The 14,650-nt window shown below is 42.6% G+C and overlaps 1 protein-coding gene across 1 annotated transcript in view; it reads left to right on the top strand.

Moving 5' to 3' along the window:
- Nucleotides 1-13,920, top strand: part of LOC145411638 (uncharacterized) — a 49,742-nt gene extending 35,822 nt beyond the window's left edge. The window contains exons 4-5 of the mRNA XM_080281645.1: nt 2,964-3,135; nt 12,931-13,920. Of these exons, the coding sequence (XP_080137771.1) occupies nt 2,964-3,135; nt 12,931-13,539 (781 nt within the window). The 3' untranslated portion in view covers nt 13,540-13,920. The remainder of the gene's footprint in view (nt 1-2,963; nt 3,136-12,930) is intronic.
- Nucleotides 13,921-14,650: the final 730 nt, after the last annotated feature.

Here is a 14,650-nt window from a genome sequence, read left to right on the forward strand (position 1 = left end):
GTGCGTGTGGATGGTGAACTAAGTGAATTTTTCTCTTTGAAAGTTGGGTTGAAACAGGGATGTGTCATGTCTCCATGGCTGTTCAATCTGTACATGGATGGGGTAATAAAAGAGGCACAAGGTAGGGTAGTGGATGTTGGAGTGGCCCTAGTGAGAGAGGATAGTGTTTGGAAACTCCCTGTACTGTTGTTTGCAAATGATAATGTGTTGTTGAGTGAAGACGGAGGGGAGCTGCAAGGCTTGGTGGATGAGTTTGGGAGAGTGTGTAAGAAATGGAATCTAAAGGTGAATGTAGGGAAGAGCAAAGTGATGGTCTTTGAGAGAGGTGAAGTCAGTGAATGTACAGCGAGGTTGGTTGGTGAAGAATTGGAAAATGTGAGTACGTTTAAGTATTTGGGTAGTGTGATGAGTAAGGATGGAGGTTTGGAGGGTGAAGTGCTTGAAAGGGTACAGCAGGGAAGAAAGGTTGCTGGTTCTTTGAAAGCAGTGATGAGAAACAGGGAAGTGAGCATGGAAGTGAAAAAGTTACTACATGACAGTATTGTGATACCATCTCTAACATATGGAAGTGAAGCTTGGACGTTGCTGGAAGGACACAAGTCAAGAGTGAGAGCAGTGGAAATGAGTTATTTAAGAGGAGCCTGTGGAGTCACATGGAGAGACAGGCTGACGAATGAAGATATAAAGGAGCGTTGTGGTGTAGATGTGGATGTGATAGGAAGCGTTATGAGGAACACACTGAGGTGGTTTGGCCACGTGGAGAGGATGGAGGGTGAAAGACTGACGAAGAGAGTGTATGTGAGTGAGGTGGAGGGGGGAAGAGGGAGGGGGAGGCCGAGGATGAGATGGAGGGATGGGGTGGAGAGGTATATGAGAGAGGGGGGTGTGAGTTGGGAGCAGGGCAGTGAAATGGCAGGGGACAGGGCGACTTGGAGGCGATTTGTTTGTGGCCACCGCATATGGGATTGAGGCGTCTGGCAATAGATAGATAGACCAACTTGCCTAGCCCCGGGCTTCTACGCTTCTCATGGGGCAGCTTAGGATTGGATGATAATAATAGTAACAATGATAATAATAATTTTAATAATAATAATAATGATGATAATAAGTTAAATGACCAAGTTTCCCTTCAGCAGTACTAGCATTTCAATATGGCTGTCACAGAACCCTGACGATTTTGGCTTGAGAACGTCCTTTCCCAAAGAATGACCCTTTCCACGAGGACACTGGGTGATATTGGCGTGTTGAGCTTGATGAAGAAGTCTTTCAGCAAGTCCTTTTCAAGCATTATGTAAACTAAATCATAACATTAAGCATCAGCTTCATGAATTTTACATTTTAAAAGCCACTCACTCGACGTAGTGCTGCTTACGGGTGTCTGCCCTTTCCTCTCCTCCATCCTTCTTTCCTTCTATCCTCTTCTTTCTTTCCTTCATTCTTTCCTCGTCTTTCTGCCTACGGATGACTACACCCCTCTTCTGTCTTTCTTTCCTTCATTCTTTCCTCTTCCTTCAGGCTATGGGTGACTCTACACTGAATGACAAGCCAAATGGTTTCCTGTACACCAGGAAACCATTTACAATGGTGGGTGACAACCATATAACCAAATTTTGGCACCTGGTGGTTTAGTAGGTAATTACGGCGCTCCAATCAGATCCAGCTGGTGAAGGTTTATGTCCAGGGGATGGTTGGGGTTTATTGCTCACATAATGTCACTCAGGGATGAGTGAGGCTGGTCACTCTCATCTTGAATGTCAGGACCAACATGCCTAGTGCCGGGCCCTTACACTTCTGATGGGGCAACATAGGATTGGATGATGAACGAATGAATGATGTTGTAATGAAATGTCTACAGTCTGTTATAATAAATTTCTAACAAACAACCATGCATGATTTTCTTAGGCAACGTTGGATTGATTCGTATCGACTGGATAAACCTTCTTTATTTTTTACAGTAAATAGTGTTGTTTATTTTTCCAACAAATTTTCTACATTATGGCCTACTTTTGTTTATTTTTTATTTTATTTATTTTTTTTTTTTGTAAACAATTATTGTATCATTGAACTTTGAAATGATTGATGAGTAGCTGCTAACAGATGCCTATGTCTGACTGTTAGACGATAAAAGAGTTTTTTGGTGGACTGTAAAAGAAAGTTGTGCTGCATCAACAAAATTTTCCTCTGTCATCTACTCTTTAAAAGGGGGTGGGGGACGAGGGATGTTAGACAGTTTGGAATTACAATACTTAAAATTGGATTGTTGGTCCTCATTTCGTTCCTCACTGAAAAAAGAACCGATGTAGTAGGTCATGGCGAAAGGAACAATTTCCTGAAACACGGTCCTTCCCACTGATGTGTGTGGGCTGCATAGATTGAATAGGGTAAGAAACAGATGTTCCTTTAAGATGTAATGATGCTTTTCCCAATACTGTAGATCAAGAGGTACAAATAGATCTCAGAGGTGTCATGTATTGTGTTTGTTAACTTTAAGTGTGACTCATTGTTGAATTATGTCATGTGAGAGCAGGACAAACTGAATTTCCCCCAACTGCAAAAATTATTAAAAGCCAATAATTTTCTGATTCTTTTAAAGCAGGGTTTCTCAAAATCACAGCTACATTTCTAAGGTAGAATTTCTGTATGTTGTGTTTGGCATCAGGCTGGTATCCTGTTCAGTCAGGGGTGTAAGATCACTTATTGTTCCACCACTTCCATTTCTCACTGCCTTCCGGTGGCATAAATTCTAAGACTGAGAAAGGTTTGGTATGTTTTTCTGCCCATAGAGGCTGTCTTTGATATATTGCATCAGGGAGGAAAGTGATGGACAGATGGACATGCCCCTAAATGTGAGGTGAATGTTGTGGAATAGTACCATAAGCAAACTTTTGATCCTAACTGCACATACTGTGTTTCTCAAAGGCCAAACTATCACTGTAAACAATCATCCTATACATCCACAACAGAGCTGATGGACTAGCTTGGTGCCCTGTCTACAAGGCTGCATCCACATCCTGGCTGTACACCTTCCTCACTCTGGCAGGGGTATCAGAAACATATGTACGCAACACACGTAAGCAGGTGTCACACGTGGCCAGGGAAGTGTGGCCGGCACTGGAATACTTTGAGGCTGAACAGGTAAGGATGAATGGGCAACAGGGATGGTTAGGTAGGTAAGGAGGCAACATATTAATAAAGAGGAAGAGGGGAAGCTGAGTAAGGGTGTATTTGTGAAGAAAGCACGTAAGTAATATATGGGATGGTAAATTAGTAGATAGTAGAATAATGAAAGACAGCAGCAGATTAGTAAAGAGGAGAAGGGAAAGATGAGTAGGGCTGTAGATGTGAAGAAAGAGAGGTATGGGATAGTAAACTAGCTGATAGTAGCATAGTGAGAGGCAAAGATTAATCTCTTCTATTCAGTGATATATTTAAAAAATATTATTCCTGCTATCTCCTTCTTTTTTCAGCTTAACCATTCCACTTTGGATGTTTTTTTTTTTTGGCTGGATGTCCCACACCCAGGGGTCTTGAGGTATATAAAAAGAATTGTTTTGATAGAATATTCCACACCAAAAAATAGACTATAATTTCCTGAGTAAAATGATGTCTAATATTTTTTTTTTTACTCCATGTCCCCTTTTGTCAATAAGGGCTAAGGTGTTGCCCCTGGGTAGAGGACTTAGGTTTTGGAGCGTGTAGCACTTTATGACCGGATTCCCTTTATGATGTCTACCAATGACTCTTAGGTGGACTCAAACCTCCGACCCTTTGGTCAGAGCACCCTGACCCACTGAGCCACGATTGCTATAACCAACTAGGTGACAGAAGAGCACTACCTCTCCCGGCATGACAGCTTACCTGGGTGCAGTGCGAACTCACGACCCTTCCGTCCAGAGTCAGGCGCTCTTTCGCTGAGCCACCATGTAAAAAAATTAATAGTAATTACCTGTGTGGTGAGCTGTCAAAACCTGTAGTGTTGGAACTTCTCCACTGCAAGTCTTATGCCATTCAGTAAAATGAGTGTCTCAATTTTTTTTTTTTTTTTTTTTTTTTTCCCCTAATAGCACTTTATTTCCACTCACTTTCATGTGACAACATAATATGAGTCATCAGACATCGTTTCCATCAGATCCAAGTAGGCGGCCATGGCAGCAAAACATCTCGTACCTCATGCCTCAACATACTGTACTTCTAGTACGTTACGAAAATTATAGACAGTAAAATAGTCCTCCTGTGATGGCAACATCTCAGTCTTGCCACCTCCTGATACATGAACCACTATTGGTCCCCCAGTACTGGCATGCAAATATAAAAAGTCCAGAACATGTTTACGTGCCTATGGCTGCAGACATTTGCTTAGTGGCACATCAACATGCCACCCAATGTGAAAGCACTAAAAGAGACTTTTCAGAACATGTTTACGTGCCTATGGCTGCAGACATTTGCTTAGTGGCACATCAACATGCCACCCGATGTGGAAGCACTAAAAGAGACTTTTCAAGTTGGAGGGGCTGGACAATGTCCTTCATTAGGCCTTTTCATTGCTATGGTGCTTTCCCAAGCTGAATATTATCATCTAGTAATAGGAAGAACAAAATATTATTAACGCCCTTTGGGCTGGAGGAGTTTAAAAAGGCAGCTGAAGAGACAGTGTAAGTGAGAAGAATGACAGCAAACAGTTTTGGATTAATAATGATGTATATCCAGTATAGTACAGTACAGTACAGTATAATCGCAGTGAAAATGCTGTAGGCTTTAGCATCGGCCAGTCAGAGTGGTACTTCCAAAGAGGATGGGAATACTGACCATAGGGAGTACTGGAACTCCTATTTCACCAGCCCTCAAGAAACCTCTTTGCTGACCATTTTCAGTGTGACACTAACACGGAGAGTAGGACAACATACTCTCCCAAAACACTTTTCACAAACAGTCTTATGCTTTACACACATACCACACAGTGCGCCCTGCTATGACACAGGTTGGCACTGGCATGGGCATGCAGCGAGAAAGCTATGCCTCACTTCCTAGTGGCAGTGGGGAGGTGTGATGCAGGCTTCGTCAGCACAGTTCTGGAACCAGGATAAGATGGGGCTCGGATCTGTGCCTGAGGGTACAGTGCATTGCAGTTCCCAGGCTGCAACTTCCATCCAGTAGAGAGAGGGGCCAGAACCTGGGGGTGGTCCCCTAGGAGGCTGCCCTATCAGTGGTTGTATAATGATGAGGCACTTACAGTGTGCATGGAAAAGTTTGAAAGGAATGAGAGAGTGTTTTGATTGGGGATATGGATGGAAAAGTAGGGAATGTGATGGTGGATGGAGTAGTTGGTGAGTGGGGTGTGCCTGCGGAAGTGGATGAGAATGGCAGTGCTCTAGTGGACATTGTGCAGGGAGGGGGTTGGTGATAGTCAGTACCCGCTTTAGGCACAAAGTGATCCACAGGTATATGTGGCGAGTGATGAGAAGGATGGGTGGTGAACTGAATAAACAGAAGGCGATGATTGATTATGAGTATGTAGATGATAAAATGAGGTGTTTAATGGATGCAAGAGCATACATAGGTTTGGGGAGTGGAATTTCTGATCATTGTGTGGTGGTGGTGAAAGTCAAGGTTCAGTTGCAATGGAGGAATGGAAGGAGGGAAGGACAGGAGGAAGTAGTCCTAACAAGGAGGGTAGAAAGGTTGCAAGAGGATGGAAAAAAGGCAGAAAATAAGAGAGAAGTGGAGGAATGATAAGGTAAAAATGATTTGGAGCACATGGGGGAGGTGGAAGGTGTGTACAAGATATTCACAGAAGAAATCTATTTAGCATGTTAGGTGGTGTGTGGGGTGAAGAGAAGATGAAGAGGGTGCATGGAACAACATGGTGGAATGAAGAGGTGAGACAAGCTGTGGCATAAAAGAAGGCATATAGTGAGTGGATGGGAAGCAGAGGCATGGAAGAAGTTGAGAGATGGAAGAGAGAGTTATATGTAGAGAGGAAGAGAGAGGTGAAAAGGTTAGTAAGAGATAGTAAGGTGAGAGTTGATGAGGATTTTGGAATTAGTTTGAGCATAAAGTGGGGGGAATGTAAGAAAAAGTTCTGGAAAGAGGTAAAGAGTTAGACAGGGTAATAATCAAGTTAGTTGTGGGGTATAAGTAAAAATGGTAGGTTGCTGTCGGAGAAGGGGGAAAAAGTGAGCAGATGGAGAGAGCAGCTTAAGGAACTGTTAAACATAAAGAATGAAAGTAATGCAAGTACAAGTGGCAGGGGAATGGGGGAAAGCCCCAGGAATTGATGGAGTGTGTGGTGAAATGCTGAAGCATGGGGGAGAGAGTAGTTAAATGGATATGGAAGATGTGCAGATTGGCCTCGGAGGAAGGTAGGGTCCCAGAGGATTGGAAGTCAGGTATATAAAAATTATTCCCCTGTACAAAGGAAAAGGGGAAAAAGAAGTGTGTGGTAATCATAGAGGCATTTGTCTTCTTAGTGTAATAGGAAAAATATAAGGTAGGATACTAATTGACAACATTAGGGAAATAACAGAGGAATTAGTTGGAGAAGAACAGGGAGGTTTTTGGGAGGGAAGAGTTTATGTAGATGAGATAATGGTTCTTAGGTCTTTAGTGCAAGAGTTTCTAGAGAAGGGACAAAAGTTTTATGCAGCCTTCATGGATTTGGAGAAAGCATATGACAGGATGGACAGACAAGGAGTGTGGAAAATTCTGAGATTATATGAAGTAAATGGGAAGTTGTTGAATGTCATGAAGAGTATGTACAAGGAGACTAAGGCTGCGGTGCATGTGGATAATGAACTGAGTGAATTTTTCTGTTTGAAGATTGGATTGTAATAGGGTTGTATCATGTCTCAATAGTTGTTCAATCTGTATGTGGATGGGGTTCTAAAAGAGATACAAAGTAGGGCAGTGGATGTTCGAGCATCCCTAATGAGAGAGGGCAGCGGTTGGAGACTCCCTGTACTGTTGTTTGCAGATGACACTGTATGTTAAGTGAAGATGAAGGGGAGCTGTAAGACGTGGTGAATGAGTTTGGAAGAGTGTGCAAGAAACAGAATCTAAAGGTGAATGTAGGGAAGAGTAAAGTTATGATCTTTGAGAGATGACATTTCTGGATGTACAGTGAGGCTGGATGATAAGGAAATGTATAATTTGGGTCCATTTAAGTATGTGGGTAGTGTGATGAGTAAGGATGGAAGTTTGGAGAGTGGAGTGTCTGAAAAGGTACAACAAGGAAGAAAGGTTGCTGGTACTTTGGAAGCAGTGATAAGAAACAAGGAAGTGATCTTGGTAGTAGAAAAGTCACTATGACAGTATTATGTTACCAACTCTAACATATGGAAGTGAAGCTTGGACTTTGTTGGAAGGACACAAGTCAAGAGTGAGAGCAGTGGAAATGAGTTATTTGTGAAGAGCATGTGGAACTACATGGAGAGACGAACTGACAAATGAGGAAGTGAAGGAGCGTTGTGGTGTGGATGTGATAGAAAGCATTCGGAGAAATACGTTGAGGTGGTTTGGTGATGTAGAGAGGATGGAGAATGAGAGACTAACAAGGAGAGTGTATGTTAGTGAGATAGAGGGCAGGAGAGGGAGGAGGAGGCCAAGGATAAGATGAAGGGATGGAGTGGAGAGGTATGTGAGAGAGGGGTGTGTAAGCTGGGAACTGGGCAGAGAAATGGCAGGGGACAAGGCAACATAGAGGCGATTTGTTTGTGGCCACTCCTTCTGGGATTAAAGCATCTGGCAATATATAGGTAGATACTGTAGATAGACTTACGGTGTCATGCTGCACTTGGAGGTTGTCCTTGTAGCTGTCCTGGCAGCTTGCCTCAAGGCCACTGCCACAACCACTGACCACGGCTGGTGGGCTGTGGGTCCCTGATCCCCTTCCGGGACTTGGGACTGTGTGGGTGGGCAGGGCCTGTGGTCCATCTCCTTTATTTACCCAACTTGTCAAAAATGAAAAACAAATGCAAAAACAAGCCTGTGAAAACCAAATCACCCAAATGTGGCATCATGGAATGTGGGTAGTTTGATGGGTAGAAAGGGGAGAAGTGGTGGAGACTCTTAGTAGAAGGCAAGTGGATGTCTGCTGCCAACAGGAAGTCAGGTTCAGGTGAGGTTCAGCAAGGATGGTTGTTGGGAAGAACTCTTGGTATAAGCTGTTGTGGCAAGGAAGTTTAAACTGATTTGGGGGTGCAGGTATGCTGGTGGAGGTGCAGTGGGTGGAATATGTCATAAATGTCACGAGAGTACTGTAAATGAAGGGAAAGCGATGAAAATATTGTTTGGAAATCAGTTATACCAGTGTATGCTCCCAGGTTGGGGTTTGGATGATGAAGAAAAATCTGAATTCTGGGATGGTGATATGGTTGGTGGTATGGGGGATGATGAGATCGTAGTTTTGGGTGGGGATTAAAATTGTCGTGTGTGAAGCAGCTCAAGGATGTGAAGGGGTGCATGAGGGATGTGCACATAGTATAAGGAATGAGAAAGGAAAAGGATGCTCGAATTTGGGAAGGCAATGAGCATTTTTGTGTCAACATGCATTTTAGGAAAAGAGAGAGTAAGGTGCATACATCTGAGTCTGGAGGTAATAGTAACCAGATTGGATATTTTCGGTCAGGTTGGCTGATAGGGGTTTGGGAAGGATATTAAAGTTAAAGGAAGCAAAGAGAGTGTGTGTAGCAACAGAAATTACTGCTGTATGACATAGAAAGTGGTGAAGAAGAGGATGTGTGCACCCTGGAGGAAAATATGGAAGGTGAAAAATAAGCAGTAAGGGATGCCTTCAATAGCAAGATGAGTAAAGGGATGGCTGAATAGGGAGCTGTAGACAGAAGTGTTAATGAACAGTACAGATCTGTTAAGAATAATCTCTTGAGAGTCACTGATTCATTGTGTGGATGGACAAGAGGCCTTCCAAGTCATAAGGTAACATGATTTTTTTTTTTTTTTAAATGCGAGGAAGTAGGAACCAAAGGTCATGAGCCTGCAATAACAGTTCCCTCCAAGAGAAAAACAAAATACAAGAGAGAACCAAATTCAAGATCCAATAATTCTGAGATGCTTGGACACTCTGCGTTTGAAAGACTTGAGATCATAGGAAGCAGGAAATACAGACAGAGGGAGACAGTTCCAGAGTTGACCTGTTGCATAAATGAAGGACTGGGAGTAATGGTTAACTCTTGCATTAGAGAGTTGGACAGAAAAGGGATGAGAGTTTGCTGCTAGAGACGGGTGCTATGCGCCCGTCGTAGAGGTGGAAGAATGCATGCAGACAGTTCAGAGGAGCAGTGACCAATGAAGTAGCGATAGAAAAGAAATAAAGATGCAACAGTGCAGCGAAGAGACAGAGGTTGAAGGGAGTCGGTAAGAGGAGGAGAGTTAATGAGATGAAAAGCCATTGACTCCACACTATTGAGAAGAGCTGTGTGTGGGGAGCCTTCCCACACATGAGAGTTGTACTCCACACAGGGGCAGATAAAACCCCTGTATAGAGTCAACAATTGTGCAGGGGTAAAGAAGGAATGGAGTCGGCTTAGCACACCTAATCTCTTGGAAGCAGATTTTACAAGAGATGTAATATGATCTTTCCAAGATAAGTCTCGATTAAATGAAACCCCAAGCATGTTCAAGGATGATGCAAGATCAAGCTGAATATTATTAAACTTTAGTGGGTATACCTGTGGAAGATTTTGTCGGGTTGATAGGTGTAAGAACTGAGTCTTAGATGCATTAAAAACAACCAGATTATTTTTACCTCGGTCAGAGATACGAGCCAAGTCAGACATCAGGTGTGCCATAGCCTCATCCCTTGTTTGTTGAAGTAACTGCTGAGATGGGCGTTGCGGGAACCGAATGGAAGGTGAAGGGTGGAGTCATCAGCGTATGAGTGGATAGGGTTAGATGTACAGCTTAGAAGGTCATTGATGAATAAGAGGAAGAGTGTTGGTGATAGGACAGAGCCATGAGGAACACCACTGTTGATAGATCTAGGAGAAGAACAATGGCCGTCTACAACAGCGGCTATAGGATGACCAGAAAGGAAGCTAGCAATGAAGGCACAGATAAAAGGATAGAAACCGTAAGAAGGCAGTTTGGAAATTAAAGATTTATGTCTGACTCAATCGAAAGCCTTTGAGATGTCAAGTGCAACAGCAAAGCTTTCGCTAAAGTCCCGAAAGGAGGATGACCAGGAGTCTGAAAGGTAGGTGAGAAGATCATCTGTGGAGCGTCCCTGACGGAACCCATACTGATGATCAGAAAGAAGGTTGTGATGGGAAAGATGCCTTAAAATTTTTCTGTTGAGAATTGACTCAAAAACTTTTGAAATACAGGATGTTAAAGCAATCGGACAGTAGTTAGAGGGTTGGGAATGGTCGCCCTTCTTTGGGACTGGCTGAATGAGAGCAAACTTCCAGGAAGAAGGAAAGGGTGCAAGTTGACAGACAAAGGCAAAAGAGTTTGCCTAGGTAGGGTGTAAGCACAGAAGCACAGTTCTCGAGAACAACAGGAGGGACTCCATCAGGCCCATATGCTTTGTTAGTTTTGAGGCCAGTGATGGCAGAAAATACATCAGCTGAAGATGGTGGGATGAGGGTGTAAAGTCACAGTTAAGGATAAAAGAAGACATTTTCATGAATGGAAAAAGGATGGTAACAAAGAGGAATACTTGGCTGCCAAGCATAGGGCCGGAAAGGAGGAGTATGGGGCAAAATCTGATTCTTAGAGAGCTTTACTGGATAAACTAAATAGTGTCAAAAGGAAGAACTTGGTATATATGATGGCAAATCAGATGAAGAGGGAAAACAGGGATATCATAGATGAACATTGTTTGGAGAGTGATGGAGATAAGGTAGTGGTGGACAGCAAGGATATTAAAGAGCCTGGGGAGAGCATTATAACCAGTTGCTGAATGAGGATTTGACTGGAACAGGGAATGTTTGGAGTCAATAGATCCAGTGTTTGACCCTTGACCTTTGATTGATGCTGCTACTGTGAACAGGGCAATAGGCAGGATGCAGTTGGAGAAAGCAGTGTGTCCACATTGACCGCTGAAATGTCGAAGGCCACAGGAGATAAAGGAATGGGTGTAGTTACTGATATGATAATTTTGATTGTAAATGAGTGTGTTGTCCAGATGACTGGCTGAAGAGTGTGATTGTAAATGTGTATAAAGGGGAGGGTGATGCCCCAGAAAGAGGAAATTATAGAGGCATAAACTGCTGAACCAGATTAATAAAGGCAGTAGAGAAAGTCCTAGAAGGCATAATAAGGGAAAGAGTGAATTATGATGAGATGCAGTTTGTATTTATGCCAGGAAAAGGGACCACTGTTGCCTTATTGTCCAACAACTTCAGGAAAAATACATGGGAAAGAAACAGTGGCTGTGCTTTGTATTTTTTGATTTGGATAAGGCCTTTGATAGAGCTGCTGAGGGGGTAGTGAAGTGGTCATTGAGTAAGCTTGAATTCAAGGAGTGGCTGATTAGAGTGGTTATGGCTGCAAATATGGGTGCTCACACCCAGGTATGCTGAGTGGAGGTTTGAGTGATGAGTTTTCTGAGAATGTTGGCATGCAACAGGGGTCAGTCTTGAGCCCCTTGTTTTTCATGGTGCTTGAAACTCCCACAACTTCAGAAATGATTTCCCTTGGGAGATGTTGTGTGCTGATGGCTTGGTGTTGATTGCAGGGTATGAAAGGGAGTCAGAGGAAAGATTAAGGAAGTGGAAAGACATAGTGGGGCACAAGGGTTTGAGAGTAAATGCAAATAAAACCAAAGTTATGATGATATCTAGGGCTGGTGGAGGTACTGTCGAAGCAGAGGGAGTGTGGCCATGTGCAGTTTGCCACAAGGTTGTGGGAAGTAACTCCATCTTGTGCAGTGTTTGTGATAATTGGGTACATAAGAGATGCTGTTTAGTGATATTAGAGGTAACAGATTCGTGCATTTGGTGTGTCAAGGAGAGCTTGAAGAGATTGACAGGCATGAAAGGGATTGATCTTCCAGAAGAGTCTCTTCAATGTGTGGAGGAGTTTTGTTGTTAGGGGGACTTGTTATGTGCTAGAGATGGGGCTGGAATTAGTTCTGTGGCTTGGTTAAAAAGTGATTGGAGGAAGTTTAGGGAGCTGTTGCCTCTCCTGACATTGAACTCTCTCTCCATCCATGTTTAGGAATCTTTGTGTATGGATGTGTTAGGAGTACAATGCTGTTTGATAGTGAGACCTGGGCAGTAAAGGAAGAGGATATTCTTAGGCTCAGTCATATAAAAATGGCATTAATTAGATGGACGTGTAGTGCATCCTTGAATGCAACGCCTTGGGGGAACTAGGGTTGTGATTGAAGAGTTGAGAGGAGGGATGAGACTGGAATATGTCGGTGTTGTGATGAGGAGGAGTAGATTGAGATGGTTTAGGGATACTGAGAGGATGGAGGATGACTGTTGCGTGTGGAATGTGAGAGGTGGGAATATCAAGAGTAGGGTTGCAAGAGGCATACTAAAAAAGACCTGGGATAAGGTCATAGAGTGTGACCTCAGGGATGAAGGACTGAATAGGGAGGCTGCCAGAGATCGAGCATTGTGGAGAGCTGCTGGTAGGTGACCAAGGCTGACGTGTGCATGCATGTTGGAGCCATTATAAATGATACAGTAGTGTTTTGGTACTAATTATCTCTTTATATTTGCCGTCATTGATGTAAATGCTGTAGTTTTTAAATCAAGATTTTTTCTTTTCTTTTCTTTTTTCTTGTATTGTCTAGCATCATTTCCAGGGAATTCATCGGGGGGTACTCTGTCTAAAAACTTGCATGTCATCTTATTCTAATTTGACATCAGGTGTGTTGTCATTCCACTGCACTCTCCATCATATACTCAGTTTATTTGATTTTTTACCAGCAATAAATCGTGCTATATGCTGTAACCTTCCCAGGCAGCAAACAAATGCTTGAAGTTCCTCATTGTCCGGCATCCCTTTGAGCGCCTGGTGTCTGCATTCCGAGACAAGCTGGAGAACACCAACATAGGGCAGGAACATGGTGTTGAGCACTTCTACCAGAAATATGGAAAGAAGATTGTGGCTAAGTATCGAAAAGGTGGTGAGCTGGGTGAACTACCAGCCCTTCGCTATTCACAAGACATGGATGACCCCAGTATTCCTAAACCAAAGGGAACTGAACCAACATTCCCTGAATTCATAAGATACCTTATAGATACAGATCTTATTTACTATTCTGATGACCATTGGATGCCCTATTACCTCCACTGCACACCCTGTCTTGTAGATTATGATGTCATAGCAAAGTTTGAGACTCTAGAGAGGGATCAGAATTATGTGATACACAGAGCTGGGTTGGAAAATAAAGTGAAGCCATCATGGAAGCATCTGACAAAAGGTAGGAAAACTGCTGATACAGTGAAAAAATATTTTGCCACCATTACCAAATCAGAACTTATAAAGCTTTTTGGCAAATATAAGCTGGACTTTGAGTTATTTGGGTACTCAGTAGATAAATATCTAGATTATGTCATGTCAGGGTGAATGAGAAATGCCTGAGTGTATTTTTGGATTGATATACAGTGTGACTGGAAAATCTTTGATTTTCTTACTTTGCACTGCATAGTAAATCACCTTGACCTATTCTTGTTATCCATACTTGGTTTTGCTAGGAACCATAAATACCGGGTTGTCTGTTGATAGAGAGCTGATTTGGAGATATGCCTCACACAGAGTGCTTCAAATCTAGAGGTGATTGGGGATTTCTGTATCATGTAAAATGCTGTTGGGAGTAGTGATCTAGTGGTAGAGGTAGGGGGGATTTTTACATAATATAAAATGCTGACAGGGATAGTGGTTTAGTGGTAGAATGCTTCATTGGAGACATCATGCCTTAAACAGGATGCTTCAAATCCAAGAGGTGATCAGGTATGTGTATATCATGTAAAATACTATCAGCAGTGTAGTTTTGCTTCCTATGACTTCATTATTCTGAACTTAAGGGTACCTGTGCTTCACATGGGTAATGTGGTATTAGGTATTGTTTTAGAATCTGGATTTTATGGTTTTGCCTTACAGTTGCAATAAGATATTTCTGTTTTATCCTTAACCCTTTCAGCATTGTCAGTGCAGTGCACATTTAGAACATGTTTGTCTTTCTTTAAGGATTAGTGATACAGGGTTGTATTCTGATATATTGTACTTTAATTTATTTTACTTTTGGTATGATTACGGAGTTCAGAAAAATCATTTTTAACAGTAAGACACTTGTGATTATGCTACTACGGAATATATCATGGATATATATACTTTGATCTCAGGAATTCCATAAATGTATCTGCCTTGCAAAGACTTATTGGAGGTATCTATAGATTCCTGGCAGTCGAATGGAAGAGCACTCAAACTGGGGGTGAAAGTTATGCCCTAAGTGCAGACCATTTACCCAGGTGCACTGGTTTGATCATTCAAAAGGTGACTGGAGATTTTTCTTTCACGTAAAGTCCTGACAGGGGAATAGGATGCTTTTTTAACCTGGTACAAACTGAACCACAGTATCCTTGCCCTGGGTCCCCCTAGGCCCAGAAATAGGTAATATGTGATTGGCAGTTATTGTCATCATAATTTAGATGAGCTAAAGCAGTGATGTTTGGAGGTT

This window comes from Coenobita brevimanus, chromosome 90 (assembly GCF_032717465.1).
Source record: "Coenobita brevimanus isolate Jiangsu-jjx chromosome 90, ASM3271746v2, whole genome shotgun sequence".
In the NCBI taxonomy this organism is placed as follows: domain Eukaryota; kingdom Metazoa; phylum Arthropoda; class Malacostraca; order Decapoda; family Coenobitidae; genus Coenobita; species Coenobita brevimanus.